Source organism: Bufo bufo, chromosome 4 (assembly GCF_905171765.1).
Source record: "Bufo bufo chromosome 4, aBufBuf1.1, whole genome shotgun sequence".
Taxonomy (NCBI): Eukaryota; Metazoa; Chordata; class Amphibia; order Anura; family Bufonidae; genus Bufo; species Bufo bufo.
In genome coordinates, this window is record NC_053392.1 from 250,056,221 (window position 1) to 250,081,282 (window position 25,062).

A 25,062-nucleotide genomic window follows, 5' to 3' on the forward strand; every position below is an offset into this window, starting at 1 on the left:
TAGACCTTCCTTCCAGATCTTCTATTCTGACCTCAGGTGGACAACTCTTGCTGTGGAGCCGTTGGAACTGGAGCAGTTGGATCTCCGGTTCACTCCTGTTGCCGTCGTCTCCCTTCGGGGATTGTTAGTGGTGTTTGTGTTGTTCATCCTTTCCCTGTTGTTACCCTAGGTGTCAGTAGAGAGGACTAGTGCTCCCACCGTCCTACTCACTACCTAGGGCTTATTTCAGGGTAAGCCAGGGACAAGGCAACGTGATCGGCGTACGGGTTAGCAGCCCATCTATGGACGCCAGGTGCTAGTTCCAGGTGAGCTAGGGATCACCACTCCTCCCTCTTTCTAGTAGAGGTGTACTCCTCTTCCCTCCCCTCTGCACGTCTATTACCTGCCATCTCAGACGTGATAGGCGTACAGCAATATTTGGTGCAAGTGTAATGTAGTGTGCGCCCATATCTTTAAAAGTACACACCAGGGGGCTGCCTGATGTGGAGATGCAACATTTTAAAAAGCTGCACATCATAGATGAGACATAAAAGTGTACTATTCTGAAATCCTGACCTACTGTTCACTCTACTTCTGAAAGTGGCGAGGATCACCAAATGTTATAATTGGGCATCACTTGTGACATTTTTACGCCACAAAACTGGCGTAGCAGATTTGATAAATGTCCCTCATGGTGTTTTTCTGCAAGAGGTTGCCTGTTTGTTTTTTTGGCACAGACTCTCTACTGACAATAGTAAAGTGGGCGTCTTATGGTTTAGGTGGTATTTCTTCAGACAGAAACTTCTGCAATACATATCAACATGTTGTGCCATAAATGTTAGAGGAACTACACTTTACATAATATTTTGATCAATGGGGGTCCAAATAATGAGACCCCGCCGACTGCTAAAACAAGAAGATAGAGGCAATGTCTCCTCACTGCTGAAGGCGGGACTGACGACGGCCTCAGAAGAAAGTCCATCACTCTGAGATATCAAAACCATTTTCGGCATTAGTGCCAGGAGTCGGCCAGAGGATAAACTGTGCTTGCACCAATGCTGGAAAGAGGCCGATAGCCAATGCGACCTGGCGGTGCTCGGGCCCTTTCAGCCTTACTTTGTAAGTTTGGGTTAAGTGCAATAAGTAAATATACTAGGATTAATTTACAATTTCCACCTGGGAATCATGTAGTAATCGTAAAATTAAACACATTTTGCTAACATATGAAGAAAAGGGGGCGTGGCCTAGCGGAGTATGTGAGTGGACGTGCGGCACAGAGCTCCTCTGCTACCTCGGCCATTTATCCTGATAAACTCCTGAATTCGGCTGATTTTAGGTATACCCTATAAATAGAACTGCGGAGGATTCATTTGCGCTGGTGTGGAGGCGAAATCCGAGCACCATGACCCGCAGAAAAGAGCAGAAGAGTTTGGAGAAGGAGAGCCAAGATGGCGCTGGCGCCACTCCGGGACGCTCTGGCCGCGTCACGGAACTCCAGAAAGGTGCGGCAGCTAAGCTAGAGAAATATGCCCGGCTGTCATCTGAGACCCCTGTGAAAGACACCCAGAGAAAGCCTGTAACTAAAGGAGGGCTATCTGAGGAGGACTCTGATATTGAGGGACCTGATCCTGAGGACACTGTGGCGGCAAGGTCTGGCCGATTTGACGCCCTGGCTACTGTGAGTGACTACCTAGCCTCAGCAGCACCTGACTCCGATACAGAGGAACCTACCTTGCTGGATGTCATGCAGGCTATATCCAGGTGTGGCAGGTCGCTCAACACCCTTACCATGCAGGTGGGGGCCATTAAGGAGGATGTCTCCATAGTAAGACACGATATGCGGAAGTTAGCAGACCGCACGACTGCCCTGGAAGGCCGGATGGGTGAAATGGAGGATGCCGTGACACCTCTGACTGCAAACATGAGGAATTATTCCATGAGACTGGATGCCATTGCTGCTAAGCAGGATGATCTTGAAAACAGATCCCGACGAAACAATGTGCGTGTGGTGGGGGCACCGGAGAAAGCGGAAGGGGGAAACCCATCTGAATTTTTTGAATCCTGGCTAAGGGACAACTTTGGCGCAGACGTCCTAACCCCCTTATTTGCTGTGGAGAGGGCTCACAGGGTCCCTATGCGTCCGTTGCCACCAGGTGCCCCGCCGAGGACAGTCCTGATCAAAATACTGCATTTTAGAGACCGGGACATTATTCTGAGGAAAGCGCGAGATAAGCCAGATCTGTCAGTGGATGGACATAAAGTAGCACTCTTCCCAGATTATTCCCAAGATGTCCAGAAGCGGAGGGCTAAATTTGCGGATGTGAAGAGGCGTTTAAGGGCGCATGGGGTGTCATATTCAATGATGTACCCGGCCAAGTTGCGTGTAGCTGCAATGGGGAACACACATTTTTTCGAGGACCCCAAGGAGGCGGCAAGATGGATAGACCGACATGAGAGGCAGTTGGCGGCGGATCATGAGTGACACAAGTGTTGAGGAGAGCTGTGGTGTTTACCGAATCAGGTTGTATGATTGATGTGGCCTGGTTTTGTCTGGGTGTGAATGCTCAGAAATGCTGTTAAGCGGGATGTGGATATGTAAATGGAGATTCTGTTGTAATGTCATTGGAAAGCATAATGTTAGGGGTATAATCTTCACTTATTCTGGTCCCACTTAGGTTTGTCCGAGGAGCAAGGAGAGGGGAGGTTCTGTGCACCCGTTTAGTGTGCTCACTGTATAGTAATTGTATACCCACGTTCTGTTATATCGGGTAGGAACTACTCCTGTCTATCTGAGACAAAAGAAGAGAGTTTAGGCACTCGTCTGCCTTTAATAGCGGGTACTGTGTTTTCTTCCCACAGGCCTTTTATAGGTGATATAGTGGGGCCCGTTATAAAGGTGGCCGCAGTGTTAAGTACTAACGTTTACACTGTTGGGGGGGTATTTTTCAGGGAGGGGGGTAGGGGGGGGGTTATGTTTTATTTGAATGCACACACTGTATATGAACGTAAAGGTATTGGTCTATTGACTGTATGTAATATGAGCTACTGCTGTATAGGCTCACCGGGTGCTAGAAACCTAATAGCTATATTTGTGTACTTCCTGATATCTAAGTATGGCGGGGAGGGTTAATGTGCTCAGTTGGAATGTGCGCAGGGTTAAGGATGTCATAAAAAGACGAGCAGTTATGGATTGTTTGAATCAACATCAGCCGTTGGTTTGCTGCATGCAGGAGACTCATCTCACCTCTGACCAGATTCATCTGCTTACTCCTAAGTGGGCAGGACATTGCTATCATTCCACTTTTTCGTCCTATGCAAGGGGGGTGAGTCTCCTGAAACACAGATCAATTGCGTTCTCCTGCATCACTAAAAAAGTAGACAGAGGGGAGGTACGTGTGTTTACACTGTGTGATATATGCAACTACCTGTATTCTGGTGGGTGTGTACATCCCGCCGCCGTATTCACCTGGGGTGCTTAGAGAAATATTGCAATTTATAGCGGATGTGCCTGACGCTCCAGTTTTATTAATGGGGGACTTTAATAATGTTATTGATTATAACTTGGATAGGATGGGGGTGGGTCAAGCTTCCCATACAAATGGAATGTCTCCTTTTGGAGTCTTGATGCAGGAGGCTATGATGTTAGATTTTTGGAGGCTAAAGAATCCATCTGTGAAACAATTCTCTTGTTGTTCAAGTACTTATAATTCCTTATCTAGGATTGACCTCATTGTTGGAAATGCTCTGATGGGGCAGTATATGGGAGTCATACAATATCTGCCGCGCAGGGTCTCAGACCACTCACCGGTGGTAGCGGCGCTGGACTTTAGTGCATCACGTAAACGTGGTAGTGGGGGTTGGAAGTTTAATCCTTACTGGCTGCCTCTCCTGCCGGATGCTGGGGGAATTGGTGTAAGACTGGTAGAATTCTTCCAAATTAATCTTCCGTCCGCGTCTAGATTGGTAGTATGGGAGACTATGAAGGCATTCTTGAGGGGTCTGCTCATTGCAGAAGTTAATAAAAAGAAAACTGAGTCTAGAGCGCGCACGCAGAAGTTAATTGCGGAATTGGATTGCGGAATTGGAAGGAGCAGAAGCAGAATATATTTTGAGACCGCAGGAGGAGACTAGGGATAAATTGAAGGAAGCCCAGCGGAAATTAAATGACCGATTATTAGAACAAGCAAAAAATAAACGTTTTTTCCAGAAGCAGACCTTCTATGAGGAAGGGGAGAGGGCAGGTAGACTTTTGGCATTGGTATCTAAGGCTCAGTTGCAGTCTACATACATTGCGGCCCTAAGAGATATGCATGGTGTTGTCCAGAAAGAGCCGCCTAATTTGCTCCAGGTCATGCACTCATTTTATTCTACACTGTATAAATCACGGCTGCGTGTTTTAGATGCAGATATCGATCTTTTTCTGCAACCCCTGAAATTGGGCACTTTATCAAATGAACATAGGGCGCGGTTAGATGGCCCAATTACCATTCAGGAGTTGGAAATTGCATTAAAAACAATGTCCAATAATAATAAAGCCCCAGGTAGGGATGGTCTGCCGGCTGAGGTATATAAGCGATATTCTGACATTTTGCTTCCCCAGTTACTGGAGGTCTGTAATGAGGCTAAGCGGCGGGGACGGCTCCCTGGATCCATGAATGAAGCAGTCATTGCTCTCTTGCCTAAACCAGGTAAAGATATACTTGAAGCTGAATCCTACAGGCCCATTTCTTTACTTCCAGTTGATGTTAAACTTTTAGCAAAGGTGTTAGCGAATCGTCTAAACTCAGTGATAACTACTCTAATATGTCAGGATCAAGCAGGTTTTATGCCAAATATGTCAACAGCGGTTAATATCAGGCGTCTGTTTCTGAATATTCAAGCAGCACATGTCCACACCTCGACCGCGGCGGTCGCATCTCTTGATGCGGCCAAAGCGTTTGACAGTGTGGAATGGCGCTATTTATGGTTAGTGCTCAAGAAAATGGGTTTTGGAGCCAAATTTATTTCTTGGGTTCAACTGTTATATGCATGTCCTAGAGCGGCTGTGAGGGTTAATGGTGATTTGTCTGATCCATTTATGCTTTTTAGAGGTACGAGACAGGGGTGTCCACTGTCGCCGTTACTATTTGCGGTGGCAGTGGAGCCCTTGGCAGAGGCATTGAGAATGTCAGCTGCGGTCAAAGGTCTCCAATACGGACATAGAACAGAAAAAGTGGCGTTATACGCTGATGATTTGCTTCTATTCATGGATGATTGGGAGACTTCTCTTCCTGCTGCGATGGAAATCATTAATCGATTTGGGACCATGTCAGGATTAGTCATCAATTGGTCAAAATCCGCCCTACTACCCCTAGACAGTGAGAGTATTAGGCCCTTACCTGATACAGGAGGGTTGAAAGTAGTGTCATCCCTAAAATACTTAGGAGTGTGGGTTACTACGAATCTGAATGATTATGAGCGTTTGAACTTAGTACCCATGCTAGGTGAATTCCGGATGAAGATAAAGGCCTGGAGCAAATTACCTTTGTCAGTCATTGGTCGAGCCAACCTCTTGAAAATGATACTAATGCCAAAACTCTTATATCTCCTTCATAATGCGCCGGTTTGGATTCCTCTAAGGTTCTTTCATACTATAAATGCAATTTTCAGAGATTTGATTTGGAGGGGAGGTGTGCCGAGGATTAAACTTTCAACCCTGCAGAGACTTAAAACACAGGGAGGTTTGGCGGTGCCAGATCCATGGTCCTACTATATTGCAGCCCAGTTACAGCATCTTAGGGGATGGGGAGATGAGTCTAGACTGAATAGCTCAGGTCGTATTATTCAACATTTAACATTACGCACTTGCTTATTGTCTGCTTTGGAGGATGGATCTTTTCGTTCCCATGGCGCTCAATACCCTGTGTTATCCATGATACATAAAATCTGGTGGAAAGCTAAAGAGAAATTGAATATTTCGGGGTATATTACACACACACCTATATGGCCAAACCATCTATATCCTGAATTGGATAAGGTTAGTGGAGTACAGCAGTGGAGTCAATATGGGCTGAATAAGATGGCTTAACTGTTTCTGGGTGGGGCACTGAAAAGTTTTGAAGTGTTAAAGGGTTTCTATCACTTCGTATGCCATAATTAGCTCTCAGACACTAGCGATCCGCTAGTGTCTGCTCTGGCCAACCATCCTAATATAAGAGCTTTTTGGGCAGCCGTTTTGCTAAAAAAATAACTTTTATAAATATGCTAATGAGCCTCTAGGTGCTATGTGGGCGTCATTAGCACCTAGAGGCTCCGTCTACCTTCATACACAGCCACCGCCCAGCGCGTCCCTCCAGCCCGCCCATCTCCTGATGAATGCGATCCTCCGTGTGACGCAACGGACGAATTCTCGCGCATGCGCCGTGCGCGGCTGTATTCGGCGCATGCGCAGAGAATGTCTGACCGCTTCCCTGCTCAGATATCTCCACTGCGCCTGCGCCGATGACGTCATAGTGTTCCAAGGAACAGGCGCAGTGGAGATGTCTGAGCAGGGAAGTGGTCAGACATTCTCTGCGCATGCGCCGAATACAGCCGCGCACGGCGCATGCGCGAGAATTCGTCCGTTGCGTCACACGGAGGATCGCATTCATCAGGAGATGGGCGGGCTGGAGGGACGCGCTGGGCGGTGGCTGTGTATGAAGGTAGACGGAGCCTCTAGGTGCTAATGACGCCCACATAGCACCTAGAGGCTCATTAGCATATTTATAAAAGTTATTTTTTTAGCAAAACGGCTGCCCAAAAAGCTCTTATATTAGGATGGTTGGCCAGAGCAGACACTAGCGGATCGCTAGTGTCTGAGAGCTAATTATGGCATACGAAGTGATAGAAACCCTTTAAGGCAGGAGTTCAATGTCCCCCATAGATGTTTCTATGTATATCTACAGTTACGACATGCTATTCAGACCCAAGAAAGGAGGAGGGGAAAGATACGGCAGGCAGCTAGATGTGTTATCAATGAGTATACTGCACGAGCAGGGACCACTGGTGGGGTGATTTCCCTCTATTACAGCACGCTCAGGGAGGAAATTGATAAATCCAATCCATTACAGCTGTATGACAAATGGAAAAAGGATATTGAGGGCCTGACGGAGGAGAATTGGGAGAAGACTCTCAAGGATTTGCCAACATTGTCACTGAGCGAATCTTCTAGGATTTCTCAATTGTATCTCCTACATAGGGTCTATAGAACACCTACATTACTGTTAAAAATGGGCTATAGGAATGATGATAAGTGTCCGCGTTGTAATGTATCGGGTGCAAACTTGATCCATTTAATGTGGAACTGCCCACGGTTAAGGAGGTATTGGGTGGAGGTGCTGGAACTCATCAATAGAGTCTTTCAGGTGAACTTGGAGGTTAACCCGTTAATTTGTTTAATGGGCCTTGTGGAAGTGCCTAGGACTATGGGGAAAAGGAAAATTAAGAGAGTACTGTACCAGGCAAGAAAGTGCATAGCATTTCACTGGATAGATGAGATGGCGCCCACCAGCCAAGAAGTAGTGAATAGGGTACATGCATTGATTAAATTGGAGGAATATGTTTACCTGAAAAAGGATTCGAAGAAAAGATTTGAAGCAGTTTGGTCTTCATGGATCTCATATTATGAGCTGTCTTAGAGGTGACTGTATACTTTGAATGGAATGAAAGATTTAATGGATAATTGATATGGGTGAATGGTAGACTGTTGGATGATGGTTGATATTCAAATGCTTACGACAGAGTTATGTGTGGATAATAGAAATCCATGAAGTTATATGGTCCGCCCCAGAAGATTAGACGGTGATGCCTTCAAAAAGAATACCATGAACTTACATTTATGGACCATACCTGAATTCTTCTTTCAAGTGACTGTGCTTTGGGAAAGGGGGATGGGATGGAGGGGGGGGGGGGGAGGAGTTATAGTTGAGTATTTGTATAATGCACTTTCTTGTAAAACCAAAATAAAAAGTATTTGATCAAAAAAAAAAAACATATGAAGAAAAAAAAAAAAAAAAAAAGGAGGGGGGAGTTAAAGGGGTGGTCTCATTTCAGCAAATGGCATTTATCATGTAGAAATAGTTAGAGGTTTTCCAACATTTTTATACTTCTCTCAGCTTCTCTATCCTCGTAGCCTTCTCTCAGCTTTTCCTAGGTCAGTGAAGACACATTCAGCAGTCACATGGCCTAGGCAAAGCTCAGCCCCATTGAAGTGAATGGGGCAGAGTGCGATGCCAAGCACAGCCACTGTACAATGTATGGCGCTGTGCTTAGTGAGCAGGCACCCAGCCACTCATGACAAGGATTGGCGAGGACGCCGAAACCATTCATTTAACCCCTCAGATGCAGCGTACAGTAGCAATCGCTGCACCTGTGAGGTTAGGCAGAGGGATGTGCCATCCTCTGCCTTCCGACTGGAACCCTCCCCCCTGTATTTAAATTGGGGGGGCTCTAATCAGTTATCATGACAGCCTGGACCTTGCTGAAGCTTCCCAGGCCTGTTATTGTAATCTGCCTGCTGAGCTGTGCATGAGGCAAGGTTCAGCAGGTAGAGTGTCAGAATCCCATTTACCATAATAGATTTATATTATAGTGAATGGGACAAGGGATCAAAAGAGCCCAGGTTCTAGCCCCCTAGGGGTGCTAAAAATTATTGTTAAAGTAAAAAAATAAAGTCAAATATTTAAAGGGTTTCTGTCACAAGAATTAACCCTATTAAACTGGCTGACATTAGCGATGTGCTAATGTCAGCAGACCCTAACTCTACTATTCTTATGCTTATTGATGGCCCCCTTACTGCACAATTTAAATTTTATAATATGCAAATTAGCCTATAGGAGTAGGGGGAGTTGCTCCTGCTCCTAGAGGCTCCGTTCTCCCATCTCATGTCACGCCCTGGCGTCCTTGATTTCCCAATTTTACATAAAATTAAAAAAAAATAAAAAAAAAAATAAATATATATATATATATATATATATATATATATATATATATATATCAGGGCTTGACAAATTTCCTTGGAATCTAGGAGCCAGCTAAAAAAGTTAGGAGCCAGGCGGAGCCGCGTCATAAAATCTATGACGATTTTAAGCATGTATATCGCAATATATTGTTTTCTATATTTGGGGGGGGTGTTTAAACTTTTTTTTTTTTTTACTTTATTTAATAACTATTAGCCTTCTTAAGGGCTAGAACCCTTGTCATATTCACCCTAATAGAGCTCTATTAGGGTGAATAGGACTTTACACTCTCCCTGCTGCCCTGCGCATAGTACACACAGCAGGGAGCTGACCATGGCAGCCAGCCTCTGATCAGCCCCTCCAGCCTCCCTCTCATCAGCCCCTCCAGCCTCCCTCTCATCAGCCCCTCCAGCCTCCCTCTCATCAGCCCCTCCAGCCTCCCTCTCATCAGCCCCTCCAGCCTCCCTCTCATCAGCCCCTCCAGCCTCCCTCTCATCAGCCCCTCCAGCCTCTGATCAGCCCCTCCCTCCCCCCTCCCTCTTATCAGCCCCCTCTGGTAACAAACCCACCCCGCCTCCCTCCCCAGTATTAATCATTGGTGGCAGTGGCCACAGGGTCCCCCTCCTCCTATCATTGGTGGCAGTGGGCAGTTCCGATCGGAGTCCCAGCAGTGTAATGCTGGGGCTCCGATCGGTTACCATGGCAGCCAGGACGCTACTGAAGTCCTGGCTGCGATGGTATGTTAGTAAGCAGCATTATACTCACGTGCGCCGTGATCGCCGGGAGCTCCTTCTTCTCATAGGTCTGTGCGGCGCATTGCTAATGCTATAAGCATTAGCAATGAGCCGCACAGACAGAAGAAGGAGCGCCCGGCGGCCTCGGCGCACGTGAGTATAATGCTGCTCAGTAACATACCATCGCAGCCAGGACTTCAGTAGCGTGACTCCTGGCTGCCATGGTAACCGATCAGAGCCCCAGCATTACACTGCTGGGACTCCGATAGGAACTGCCCACTGCCACCAATGCAGAGAGTCGAGACTGAAGAACCCGGCACCCGACCTCTGACAGGACGCTGTGATCCGCGCGAATAACCCCTCAACTGAGGAGTTAATCGCGCGGATCACAGCGTGCAGTCATAGGGGCCGGGATATGGCCGGCACATTCATTGGTGGCGCAGTGGCCACAGTCCCTCCCCTCCTGCTCCTACTCTGTTCTTAGTGGCCAGCGGCAGCCGCGCACAGTGGGGAGGGAGGGACTCCTCTCCTCCACTGTGCCGCTCAGGAAACCATGGTGCGCGCCGAGAGAAAACGGGCTGACAAATACCCAAGCGCCAGGACCAAATGTTATTTTATTTTTTTCCTGCTCGACATATGCCATAACATAAAAAAATAAAAAAAACACGCGATTCGTCTGTTTTTTTGCCACCTTATCCCCCACCCACAATTTTTTTTTATACCAGTTATCAAAAAGTCATATGGTACCAATAAAAACTACAGTTTTTCCCCACAAAAAACAAGTAAAAAAATAAAAAAATTAAATCATACATTCGGTATTGCCGTAATCATATTGAGACAGAAAATAGGCATGTCATGTCATTTTTAGTTCACAGTGAACACCATAATATCAAAACCCAAAAAAGCTTGTCGGAACTGTGTTTTTTTTTTTTATTTAGCCCCACAAAGCATTTTTTGCCTGTTTTCTAATACAAGACATGGTAAATTAAATGGTGCTATTAAAAATTACAACTAAGTAAAATAAGCCCTCATATGGCTATATGAATGGAAAATTTTAAAAGTTATGGCTCAATGCTTAAAGGGGTTCTGCAGTTTATTAAACTGATGATCTATCCTCCGACAGCCAGGACCCCTGCCGATCAGCTGTTTGAGAAGACAGCAGCGCCGGCAGTTGCGCCACGGCCTTCTCGCCGTTTACCGCAGGCCCAGTGACGTCACGACTAGTATCAATGGCCTGGGCTAAGCTCTGTTCACTTGAATGGAGCTTAGCCCCGCCCCCAGGCCATATATACTAGTCGTGACGTCACTGGGCCTGCGGTAAACGGCGAGAAGGCCACAGCACTACTCACAGCGCCGCTGTCTTCTCAAACAGCAGATCGGCAGGGGTCCAGGGTGTCGGACCCCCACCGATGAGATGGTGATGATCTATCCAGAGGATAGATCATCAGTTTAAAAAGAAACTGCAGAACCCCTTTAACTGGTTAATTGGTTGTAATGATATCGAGAGCATATAAACATATTTATAGATAGACCAGACATGCACAGACCTTCAGTAAAAAGTTCAAACATTACGTCCACCAGCCATTGATCCATAGTATTCTTAATGACCTCACACATATAGCAGAAAGAGGAAATAATAGACAAGAACTGAAAATTAAAGTGAAAGTGAGCAGTGAAAGGGTTACCTATGGCCTAAATGCACCATTAACAAAGCAGCCTCTACAGGATTCCAAGCCCAGCCTGTATCTCATCCCGGGAGAGCTGTCACCGGCTGTATAAACACTAGCTTCCCGTCAGTAAGTTCAGTCAATACGGAGCTTGTTCCAGGCGGTGCACACTCACCAACAATTCTCAACAAAGTAGCTGCTTGCACCTTAACACCGCACAAAGCAAACCCCCTGCATACCCCGGAGACGAGGGCTCAGGACAGTCTTTCCTAAACACTAAATTAACTAAAACACTAAAAGCCAAATACACATTGCTTGCGAGTCACACTGGAAACCAAAGATCAAAAATTCTACTAAAAAAGCTTTGGGGAAATTGTGCAAGAACTCGCCAAAAGCATGCGCAGTAGTTATCTGTGATGCTGAGTAATCAGAACCATATCTACTGTGCATTCGCAAGATTACAGGGTCACGCGAGATGCAGGGCCCTGTCAATAAAGAGAAGAGGGAACTGGCTATCAGGGCAGAGCAGAGGGAATGTGTCTGCCCCTCAGTGCACCGAAGACCTAATTTACATATTAAAGAGGGCTTGTCCAGCTTTTATTAAGCGATAGGAAAGGCCATCACTAGTTGATCTGAGGGGGTTCGACATCCCCCACCGATCCGCTATCAGCAGGATCAATCCTACCAGACACAATGTCTGGTTTAGTAGGGTTGATGCTGCTGAATGCCCTTTAAGTGGCTCAAGACTGGGCTGTTTAACCTCCTTCTGACCAGATGCATTTTCAGCATTTTTTTTTTTTACTGCATAAGTCTTTGAAAGTCTAATTTTTTTTTTATTTTGTTATGTAAATAAGCGTTGCACCTTTATTTTGGTGATACACAGGGCTTTATCTTACTGCAAATAAAATACTTTAAAGAGGACCTTTCACCGATCCTGACATTGTGAACTAACTATACAGACATGGAGAGCGGCGCCCGGGGATCTCACTGCACTTACTATTATCCCTGGGCGCCGCTCCGTTCTCCTGCTATACCCTCCGGTATCTTCGGTCACTAAGTTATGGTAGGCGGAGTCTTCCCTTGTTCTGCTGTAGCGCTGGCCAATCGCAGCGCAGAGCTCACAGCCTGGGAGAAAATAACCTGTATACTTCGTTCACAATGTCAGGATCGGTGAAAGGTCCTCTTTTACTAATGCCCGATTTCAGTACCGGTCATTTTTTTTTTTTTAATCAGATTATTTTTATTGAAAATTTTCCATTTTAACACCAAAAGACAAAACATTATCCCTCCCACCCTCCCCTCAACACATCCCATGGGACAAGAGCCATTGTACAACATCTCGATGCAATATGTTACACATTATTATAGTCACTGTATCTATCACAATATTTTCGCTCATATTCATGCAACTGTGAACAGTGTGTTATCATCTAGATTAGTATGTGGATATGTAGAAGTATTCATAAGATCCTCCTTTACCCTGAAATCCTCAGAATAAATAGTTCGACATACTTTTTGTGAATTCTCTCTACCTCCCCTTTCCATTCTTTACTAGTCATTCCTCATTCACTCTCTCATTTATTCACTCCCTCTCTTATTCCTTTACATCTGTATCTTGTAATGTTGAATCCATAGTGACCATATCTTTTCAAACTTCTTTAAGCAATTCCTTTTTTGATAAACAAATTTCTCCAAACTAATCAGTACATGTATTCTTTTTTCCAGTTCTTCCACTGATGGCGGTTGTCTGCTTAACCAGTGAAATGCTATTACTTTTCTAGCCTGATACAATACTCTAATAATAGCTAATCTTTTCTCCGGCACTGAATTTGGAATATTCACACATCCTAACATACATTCCGTCACTTTCATATTAAGTTCGACACCAAACACAGTTTTCACCAATTTACCTACCCCTACCCAGTATCTCCTCAACCTCGGGCAATTCCACATTAAGTGAATGAGATCCGCATTTGCTACATCGCACCTCGGGCAGCAATCGTCACTCCTGTACCCCATTTTTTTCATCAGAACTGGAGTTTTATACACTCTGTGCAGTAACAAGAGCTGAGATACCCTTTGAGCCTCACTAACCGCAATTTGAGTAAAATCCTCCAGGACAGCATCCCATTGCTCCTCTGTTAAGTCAGGGGCATCCCTCTTCCATTTATCATACAACCGAAATTGTTGCTTCTTAAACTGCGCTTCCATAAGACACGTGTAGTTTAAAGATATCACTCCTTTTGTACCTCCACTAGATTTTACCAGGTCTATTACCAAATTTCTCTGCGCAGGGCGTACCGCTATCACTTGATCTTGAGCACGTAACGCATGTCTAAGTTGTAGATATAAATAGAATTGGGACTTCTGCAGCCCAAAATCCTGCTGCAAACTAGAAAATTCTTTAAGTACGTTATTATCAAACAATTGACCCATATATTTCAGACCTGAAGTCTTCCATACCTTTACCCCACTAACCTTATTTATCTCAGTATACATACAATTTGGCCATATAGGAGTGATATCTGAGTATCCTTGAATACCTAAAATTTCTCTGGCCTTCCACCATGTGTTGTGGATGGAATAAAGTGTCTTGAATGCACTACCTTTCGCATGGAAAGTACCCTCCTCCAAAGCAGATCTCAGATTCTGACATCCCACAAGAGACTGAATAATTTTGCTAGTATTACCCAAGCCATCCGTCGACTCCCATCCCCTCATATGCTGCAATTGTGCCGCCAGGTAATACATCCTTGGATCAGGAACCCCCAAACCTCCCTCATTCTTTGGTCTGCACAAAGTTTCCAGTTTGATGCGGGGTGTGCCTTTCTTCCAGATAAGGTCCCTAAATATTGCATTAACTACATAGAAGATCCTAAGAGGAAGCCATACAGGGGCGTTATGTAGCAAATAAAGAAGTTGTGGCATCAGTATCATTTTTATCAGATTCGTCCTGCCTATTATTGATAGTGTTAGTTTTGTCCAAGCATTAACCTTCTGTCTAAACTTCAAAAGCAGCGGGGTAATATTCAACTTCTCAAACTCTAGCTCATTGCGTGAAACCTGAATGCCCAGATATTTAAACGAGTGAACCACCTGTAAACCCTCCACACTCACACTGGTATTAGTAACATCTTCCTTCAATGTCATCAGCACCGACTTAGTCCAATTGATGCACAGGCCTGACATTTTCCCAAACCCATTAATCACTTCCATTGCTACCGGGAGAGACTCCCTCCAATTATCCATAAACAATAACAGATCATCAGCATATAATGCCACTTTCTCCACTAAGGAACCATATTGAAAGCCCTTTATCCCCACCGAGGATCTAATGGCCTCCGCTAGGGGTTCAATGGCTATCGCAAACAGCAACGGTGACAGAGGACAACCCTGCCTCGTCCCCCTATGAAGTGTGAAGCTATCTGACAAATTACCATTTACCCTAACCCTAGCCGATGGTTTACTATATAAGAGCTGAATCCACCCTATAAATGACTGACCAAACCCTAACTTCTTTAATACCTTCCACAAATATCCCCATTCTACACTATCAAAGGCTTTGGCCGCATCTAGAGATGCGACCGCCGCCTCAGGATTCTGCCTCTGACTTTGGATATTTAAATATAGGCGCCTAACATTGACCGCAGTGGACATATTCGGCATAAATCCAGCCTGATCCGTGTGAATAAGAGAGGTTATAACAGAGTTCAAACGATTCGCCAGAACTTTGGCCAGTAATTTAATGTCCACCTGCAGTAATGAGATAGGCCTATATGACTCAGCCTCCAAAATATCTTTACCTTGCTTCGGAAGAACCACAATTGTTGCCTCAGTCATACTAGAAGGTAGTTTTTTCTGCGCCATTGCCTCCTTAAACACCTCCACTAGTTGAGGTAGCATAACTGAGGCAAAACGTCTGTAAATCTCCACCGGCAGGCCATCTCCCCCCGGGGCTTTATTATTAGACAGACTCGTCAGCGCCAATTCCATCTCGTTGACTGTTATAGGGGAATCTAACTTTCCACGCTGTTCCGAAGTGAGTGTAGGCATATTTAATCCTTCCAGAAAGGAGTCCATGTCCTCATCAGAAGCGGTCAAACGAGATACATATAGATCGGAGTAAAATCCCCTCATCATCTCTAGTATGCGCTCCTGAGCAGTACATAGATCTCCAGTTGAATCCCTGAGAGCTGCTATATAATTAGATGAACGCTGAGCCCTTGATATCAGAGCCAGCATTCTTCCTGACCTTTCTCCTTCCTCATAGTACAGTTGTTTCTGGAAGAACTGCTTGTTTCTAGCATTAAGTAATAACCTATCATTCAATTCTTTCTGCGCCCCCTTCCATAATTCTCTATGCCTGTCAATTGGTTCTGTTATATATTTAGCTTCCGCTGCCTCTACTGCTCGCGATAAAGCCTGCACCTTAGCTCTAGTCTCACTCTTCTTCTTGTTAACCTGCGCTATGAGTAGTCCTCTCAAAAAGGCCTTCATGGTGTCCCAAACTATTAACCGTGTATTTGTAGGCAAATTAATCCTAAAAAATTCTTCCAATTGTCCTTTGATATCCCCTATCTCCGGCAAAATAGATAACCAGAAAGGGTTAAATGACCATAACGTACCTTTACCTATTCTAGCTGGCCGAAGGGCTGCAGATACTAAAAGAGGAGAGTGATCCGTCAGCTGTCTAGGAAGGTATGTAATGTCTTGTATTACTTTTCCCATTTCTGCATTTACTAACGCCAGATCAATTCTAGACAGCGAGTTAAATGTACTAGAGCAGCATGAATATTGTCTGACCTGCGGATTTCGCTCCCTCCAAATATCCACTAAAGAAACTTCCCGCAGGAGCCTCCCAAACGCCGTACATTCTCCCGACTCCCTCGTCTGCAACCCCAACCTATCTATTTCAGGACTTATTACATTATTAAAATCTCCCAGCACAATTGTTGGCACTCCTGGGTAGTCCATCATAAAGGCTAGAACCTTCCTAATTACAAGCGGGGAGTATGGGGGAGGAATATACACTCCACATATCACACAGGGCCGATTATATAAGGTACCATATATACACACATAGCACCCATCGGCATCCACCTTGCTAGCAAGGCAACAAAACTGTATGTTTTTATGTATCAAGATACTGACCCCTCTAGCATATGTAGAATATGTGGAGTGAAATCCCGCCCCCACCCATGCCATTCCAAGCAAATGTACCTGTTCCGGCAACAGGTGTGTCTCCTGAAGGCAGCATATGAGAGGATGTAGCGGACGGACGCTTTCCATAATCGCCTTCCTTTTTGTCTTTTCTTTGATCCCTCGTACGTTCCAGCTAAAGATTTTAATACAATCAGCCATTAGTAATATAGCGCAATCTCCTATCCAAAATAAGGACCTCCACCTTTACACAGACAGTTCTGACAGTATGCCCTGAAGGACAACACTCCCCCATCCATTCCACACTCATCCCTTCATGCATCCACTCATACCACCCTTTGCTTTGTCCCGAACCCCGTCCCATAACTTCCCCAAACTTTAAATCTGCCATTGGGTGGCAGCAACTCTGTATTAAACTACAGTTCACTGGGCTAGCCAATTGGCCCCACACTACGCCCAGCTATTAGGCCAGTGGGAGTATATTGCACCAATCGGTGAGTCCAGCAGTATTCTCCAACTGACTGATAATATCAGCCGGAGGGACGTAGCCTAAACTGACTACCTGACTGTTCAGTGTTAACCAAGAAACTGTCAATTACACTTTTAGAAATAACTAATCTCCATTTAGCTTCCCGCATCTCACCCGGGCGTATATTTTTAGTTTAGGGCAGACATATATTACCCTCAGTGAGATTCAGGATACTCCATTAACTCACCCATATTATCCTGTCCTATATCCAAGTTATAAACATTTGAAAACATCCTTTTCTATATCTATGATAGAGACATATTCATGTACATTCAATGCGTTATACATTATCTATGTCCTAGTACAGTTATTCCCCCACTTTCACTACTCCCTTAACTGAGGCACTTAATACTTCATCATAGATAAATATACATCTTGCAAAATACAACAATATGCAGCTAAGGTAGTTGTGTCGATATCCGCAAGACAAGAGCAAAGTCTCTTCAGGCAGGAGGCTGGAGATCCATCCTTAATTGACGTTCATTTCTGTCCAGCCATCTTGTCGCCTCTCTTGGATCCTCAAAGAAGCTGGTGTTATTTAAGGCCACAACACGTAGCTTGGCCGGATATAGCATAGAATAGGGAACCTCCAGGTTCCTCAGCCTTTTCTTGATTTCTAAAAAGCGAGCCCTCTTTTTCTGAACTTCCATAGAATAGTCCGGGAATAGTGAAATTCTGTGACCGTCAATGGATAAATCCTGTAGCTCTCTAGCTTTACGTAGAAGAATGTCCCGGTCTCTGTAATGTAGCAACTTAGCCAGAACAGTTCTCGGGGGTGCACCAGGAGGTAGAGGCCTAGTCGGCACCCTGTGAGCGCGTTCCACGGCGAACAGCGGAGTTAGAGTATCCTGTCCCACATTCTCTTTCAACCATGCCTCAAAATATTCTGTGGGATTTCTGCCCTCCACTTTCTCAGGCACCCCAACAATCCGCACGTTATTGCGGCGTAGGCGATTTTCCATATCGTCTTGTTTTGCCGCCAAAACGCTCAACATTCTGGTATGCTCTGCGGTATCTCTTTTTAGAGGCTGCACCTCGTCCTCCATCTCCCCCACTCTGTCTTCCAGTGCAGTAGTGCGCTCTGCTAATTTTCTGAAGTCGTGTCTAATAATAGAAATGTCCTCTTTAATAGAGCCTACCTGGACCGTTAGCGCACTCAAGGACTTGCCACATTTGGAAATGGCCTGCAGTACGTCCTTAAGAGTGGGTTCCCCGGAGTCTGATTCACAAGTCTCGTGCTCCAGCTCCTCTCCATTCCCTCTCAGAGCCTCATACCTGTTGGCGCTCTGATGCGCGCTTATGCTGGTCACCGGACCTTCGGATTCCGATTCCTCTCCTAGCTCCACTGACCCATTATCCTGGATCTCTCTGCGCTGTCTGCTGGTATTTGCTTGCGGGGCCCTTACATATTGGCTCAGCTTTACTGCCGCTTCTTTCTGCATCTCTGCAGCACGTTCCCGCCTCTTCGGCGTGCTGATCCCGGCGCCATCTTGGAGCTCCTTGTCTGTGCCTCTGCCCTCTCTTTTCCTCGACATGGTGGCAGTCTCCGCACTTCAGCACCTCCGGTTCTGTCACCACACTGTTCTTTAACTGTTTAGGTCGCAAATTTTACAAATTACAGGGTATTCACAGGATAAATAGCCGGGCAGATGCGGGAGCTCTCTCTGCGTGCGACCGCTCACATGCCTAGCTAGCCACGCCAGTACCGGTCATTTTGATAGAGTGGATGTATGAGTTATGGTCTCCTGGGGCAGGGCTTTTTTTTTTTACACTTTGTGCCCCCCATAAAGTTATACAAGGCCTTTGGGGGGAATCAGCTATATACATTTCTGCTGATTTCTCCAGTAATTAGGACTCACATATTAGCCACAATTACAGGGGGAATACGATTAGCATGCAGCTGACATCTATGCAAGGATGTTCAGAAACGCCCTTGCCATGATAAGCATTTTTCAAAAAGTTGAATTTGAAGTTAAAGTTGAAGTCTAAGGCAACAGCTATAAGCCTAGTCCATTGTAAATGTCAAAGTAAAAACAACAATCGATAAAATACAAAATGTAGTTCTCAAATAGTTTGCTACCATTAGTTTTTGCCTGTCTGATGAATTAGGCTTTAGGTATTTTACTGGAGAGAGACAATGAAAGTGTTCATCACTGCTCATAGCTGGCGCAGTTAGATTTTCTGGCGCAGAGACCGCCAGAAATTCATCATAATCATTAAAGGGTTTCTGTCACCACACTTTTCACTATTAAACAGGCTGACATTATACATGTGCAAATGTCACCTGAATTTAACTCTGCTATTCTTTTTTTTTCAGTGTGCCCCTGTTTTTGTGCAATTATAACTTCTATTATATGCTAATTAGCCTCTAGGAGCAGGGGGTGGGGGGCGTTGTACCTCCTCCTAGAGGCTCCGTTCGCCCACCTCTTTCCACTCCCTTATACTCTTGATTGACAGGGCCAGGCCAGCGTTAGTCTCCTCCGGCTGGCCCTGTCTGCAAAGGAAATCTTGCGTCTGCGCCACGCGGTTCAGTATTCCGCGCAGGCGCAGTGAGGGAAGGATGCTCGCCAGCTGCCTCACTGCGCCTGCAGTAGAAGTGAGTGGAAAGAGGTGGGCGAACGGAGCCTCTAGGAGGAGGTACAACGCCCCCCACCCCCTTCTCCTAGAGGCTAATTAGCATATAATAAAAGTTATAATTGCACAAAAACAGGGGCACACTGAAAAAAAAGAATAGCAGAGTTAAATTCAGGTGACATTTGCACATGTATAATGTCAGCCTGTTTAATAGTGAAAAGTGTGGTGACAGAAACCCTTTAGGTGGCCTGTGCTAGTCTCTATGAATCTAAGGCCTCTTGCACCCGTCCATATGGCTTTATCAGTCCGTGTGCATTCCGTATTTTGAGAAACGGAACAGCTGGCCCCTAATAGAACAGTAATATCCTTGTGTGGTTATGCGGACAATAATAGGACATGTTCTATCTTTGAACGGAACAGAAAAACGGAAATACGGAAACGGAAGGCATGCGGAGTACCTTCAGTTTTATTTTGCGGATCTATTGACATGAATGGGTACGTATACGGAAAGCAAAAAAATGGTAACGTAAATGGAAAAAAAAACGTTTGTGTGCAAGAAGCCAGACAAAGCAGTGTAGGAGGCTTCTGCTGCAGCCAGCTGTCTTATAGTCAGACAGAGGATTGTGAGAAGAAAGAGGGACATGGCTGATCAACAGGAGATTAAAGGGGTTGTCTGGCCAAGAACCCCAGTGGTTGAAGGGTGTGATCTATGTGAGAAAAACCTCACTTGTCCATAGTCTCTCTGTTCCAGGCCAGTCCAGAAGTGGCTCCGTCCCATGACTGTCAATCAGCCAATCCTTGGCCTCAGCTTTTACATGTGCTTGAACTAGTAGTGACATGCTATTCAAGCACATGTGACTGATGATGGCAGTGAATGGCCACAGTGGTCACGGGACCAAGTCACCTCCAGTCCGTACGTGAACTGGACAACAGCACCGGAACTGCGTGACTGCAGACAGGACTGTTTTTTTTTTCAGTGATTGCTTACCAATAAGGACCTAGCCTGGGTAAAGGTGCATTAGCTACAACATTTAAATTAAAGCCAAAAAGGCTCTTAGGGTACTTACACACTTGCGGCAGGATGGATCCGACAGGCTGTTCACCATGTCGGACCCGTCCTTCCGCTATTTCGCCGTGCCGCCGCTCTGTCCCCATTGACTATAATGGGGGCGGAGCTTCGGCGCAGCACGGCGATGGCCGCCGGACTAAAAAGTCGGACATGCAGTACTTTTTAGTCCGGCGGCTTTCGCCGTGCACTGCCATGCTGCGCCGGAGCTCTGCCCCCGTCCCCATTATAGTCAATGGGGACGAAGCGGCGGTCCGGCGAAATAGCGGCAGGACGGATCCGACATGGTGAACAGCCTGTCGGATCCATCCTGCCGCAAGTGTGAAAGTAGCCTTAACCTAACTTGACCCAGGCTTAAAGTGAATTTAAAACGTCACTTTTATTAGTGCGATTAAAACGGCTGTGAGCCAACACTTCAGTTACAAACCTTGTTTGCCACTCCAATGTGCTCTTGAATTATCTGCTATGAGGGCGGTGGAGAAGTGCACAATCTATACAGTATTGCCTGTGAGCCAGTTCATTCACTGTCCACCAACTGATTCATAGACAGCGTCTCTAACAGACTCGTGGACAGAGGTCCGTTTATTCACTGACTCTTTGGTGCCGTAGATACGTGATAGAACATGGCGGACTCTGTACTGAGGGCTACCAATTTTGAAGTCATGAATCAGTTGCTTCACTAATATACATATGTTTTACAGCAGTGCAGACTTGTCTGACACTATATCAATAGCTGTCAGACCTGCAATCACACGGCACACACTCCTATGTGTAACTGGCTGATTCGGACTTAAATTGGTGCCCTGGCTAATATACTGTCATCCTACCGCAGATTCGCTGTCTCTGAATATTGAATTCTACCTAGCTGACTGCCTGCATCCGAATGGACAAACACACACTTAAAAACTAAAACTGCCCCCCGACATGTTTCACCAGTGACCTGGCTTCTTCAGGGGTTTGGGCAGAATTCAGAATGAACTGGCTCACAGGCAATACTGTATAGATTGTGCACTTCTCCACCGCCCTCATAGCAGATGATTCAAGAGCACACTGGAGTGGCAAACAAGGTTTGTAACTGAAGTGTTGGCTCACAGCCGTTTTTTTCAGTGAGGCACACTTTCTAGCCACTGGGTTTGTCGGCTCCTAACTCGGACAACCTCATTAAGTAATCATGCACAAGATCGTATGTGATTTGCGATCCACCAAATATACGGATGACGTCCGTGTGCATTCCGTATTTTGAGAAACCGAACAGCTGGCCCCTTTTGCGGGAACGGATATATACGGACATACGGAAACGGAATGCACACACAGTAACTTCATTTTTTTTTTTTTTTTGCGGACCCATTGAAATGAATGGTTCTGCATACGGTCTGCAAAAAAAACTGAAACAAAGAAAATATGTTTGTGTGCATGAGCCCTTAAAGGGCTTCTGTCACCCCCCAAAAGTCATTTTTCATTTTTGGGCTAATTAAAATCCTTATAGTGCGATTATTCAATATATAGTGCTCTTACATTTTTCTGTGGCTTAGTTTCTTTAAAAACCGCACTTTTATAATATGTTAATTACCTCGCTACCAGTAAGTAGGGCGGTTACTTGCTGGTAGCCGCCGCATCCTCCTTTAAAAAAAAAACGCCCCCTCCTCCTGTTGATTGACAGCGCTCTCCTCCTCCGGCTGGCCCTGTCTGCAATTCAAATCCCACGCCTGCGCCTTACGAGTCTTCATTCGGCGCAGGCGCTCTGAGAGAAGGACGCTCACTTCCTCAGCACTTCCGCAGTGCGCCTGCCCCGATGACGTCTTCTCTTTCAGGTTTAGAGGTGACGTCATTGGCGCAGGCGCACTGAGGGAGTGCTGCGGAAGCGAGCGTCCTTCTTTCAGAGCGCCTGCGCCGAATGAAGACACGTAAGGCGCAGGCGCGGGATTTGAAATGCTGACCGCCCTACTTGCTGGTAGCAAGGTAATTAACATATTATAAAAGTGCGGTTTTTAAAGAAACTAAGCCACAGAAAAAGGTAAGAGCACTATATATTGAATAATCGCACTATAAGGATTTTAATTAGCCCAAAAATGAAAAATGACTTTTGGGGGGTGACAGAAGCCCTTTAAGGAGGAATGGCTAGGATGTTTGTGTGCCTTTTCTACTTCTAGTGTTGCTTTGAAGTCATTTATTATGAATAAACATTATAGACTTAACAACATTTGAAAACCTAGGCAATTTTGTTGAAGTTAGCATCATTTATAGCTTTTTATACAGCATACCAGATAGAAGCAGAACATCCATCACATAGGAAAGTTCATGGCAGAAATATGCTTGTATTGGAACAAAATGTACATCTTTTTCAGTATAACTGACCTGAACAGGATGAAGCCAAGCGACTCCACGGCGGCCCTTCTCACATCATCGTTCACATCGCTCACCTAACCAGACAAGAGCAGAGCTGATGCATTTAACAGCTTCACAAATAATGGATACCCACAAAGACAGGGCAGGCATACTTACCGCAACATGGAGCAGGCGACGAATGGCCTTGTTGTTTCCTGATCCGCAATAAGCCATGGCAACAGTGTACATGCCAGAACGACGCAGGATTGGGTCCTACGCAGAACAGGACATTCAGTTACACAAGATCACAGGCTAAAGCCACACACATCTGTAAATCTAAGAGCTCTGCCCCGCAGGTTACATCAGGCCGCGGCATAAGACAGTATCTTGCTGCGGCCAGTAATTTGTGAAGTGTTTTGTACAATAACTCTGGAGCTTATGTTTTTGTATCCAGTTTGTACTTTACTGTCTATTCAGCTCAATTCATTTCAGAAGACAATTGATGTCTCCTGCCACAGCTTCAAACCTTAGAAGTACTTGGAAGCCAGACACGTCTGCCGCCGGGAGGTAGAACAGACATGGCCAATAAATTCTCCAGGAATGAGAAGAGGCCAGACACAGGAGAAGCATCTTACAAGAAAATGACGCCAAAGAGGAGGATTTTTTCTCTCTTTGTTTACAATGTAGTATAAAAGCTAGCTTACTAACGCTTTAAGAAAAATGGCCTTAAAGGGATTTTCCCATAAAAAATATTCTACTGCTCACCGAGATGGAAGCAAATGCTCGGTTCCAACTGCCACTAGCTTCAGCAGATAGGACATGCCCTCTGAGAAAGGACACAACCCCTGTGCCGCCAGCTGCAAATAAGGGTCCATTCAAACTTTCGCAATTTCTATGTCCTATTCTTGTCGAGGCCTATTCTATTAGTGCCGGCAATGTGCGGTCCGCAAAATGCGGAACACACATTGACGCTGTCCGCAAAACACGTTACGGACGTGTGAATGGACCCTTAATCTAGCGGAAAAATTGGAGCAATGGATCCATAAGAGTTACAGGGTTGGTTCTAGATTTGTTAGAAAGAGGTTGGCATGTACGAGATTATGTATGATTTTCACATTAATCATGGGATAACCCCTTTAAAAAGTATGAGATCAGTATGTACCAGTATCAGTACACTGTCAATAGCTCTCTCTCCAGTGGTTCGGCCAAACAAGTATAGGTTGTCAGTCGGGAGAGAGAAGAAAGCCGCTGCCAGACACCTCTGCAGCAGCTTATCATCAGGGGGCAAAATAAATGTATCAGCCAATACATTTAATTTGCCCAATCCTTCCCTCATCTGTCAGGGGCATCAGTCGACCAATGCCACTGAAAACGGCAGGCAAGGTGTATGGTGCCTTAAGCGTAAGTTCCTGGAGTGCCTGCAAGCAGATTCTAAGTACATTTTATAACCTGCCCATGTAGATAAACTTATAAGGCCAAGAAAATCTCGGCTTATCTTAGGTCCGTTTTAAATCACTTACCTTGTCTCTGCAAAGGCTCTCAATTAGAGCATCTGCCTCTTCCATACGGCCGTACATGACCAAGGCAATGCCAACTGCTAACCCTCGTAAGATCTTCTCATGCTGTGTCTCTTGGGCATATCCAACCATGTCTTCTATGGCTTGGGCGTTTTTAGATCCAAGCATAACCAAGCCAAGTGCCAGGCCTGCAGCCTCCCCTATGAAACAAAGCGATAATGTATAAATTAGTTGACTGGTGTTAATAGCAAAACATACCAAGACAAATAAAAAGTATAAAACATAAAAAAAAAAAAAGGAAAAAGTCAGTAACTATTCACACCTGTCACAGCATCATCCTGGTAGAGATTGGTTTTGAGGAGATCATAAACATCTTGACGTGCTGTTCCCATTGCAGCCAAACCTAAACCTAGGCATCCACCATGACGCACAATCTGTTAAAAAATGGAGAGGTAGGTTATAGGACAAAAAAGTGCCAAAAAAAAAAAGGGTCCTCCTACTGTGACAGTTTTTTCCAGCTGAAACCTAGTCAAGCA

General features: G+C 45.3%; 1 protein-coding gene across 1 annotated transcript in view; it reads right to left on the bottom strand.

The window, feature by feature from the left end:
- PSMD1 (proteasome 26S subunit, non-ATPase 1) overlaps positions 1-25,062 on the bottom strand; it is an 86,096-nt gene that overhangs the window by 46,363 nt on the left and 14,671 nt on the right. The window contains exons 13-16 of the mRNA XM_040428455.1: positions 24,849-24,960; positions 24,530-24,726; positions 23,187-23,282; positions 23,040-23,104 (exon numbers count right to left, since the gene is read on the bottom strand). Coding sequence (XP_040284389.1) covers positions 23,040-23,104; positions 23,187-23,282; positions 24,530-24,726; positions 24,849-24,960 — 470 coding nt within the window. The remainder of the gene's footprint in view (positions 1-23,039; positions 23,105-23,186; positions 23,283-24,529; positions 24,727-24,848; positions 24,961-25,062) is intronic.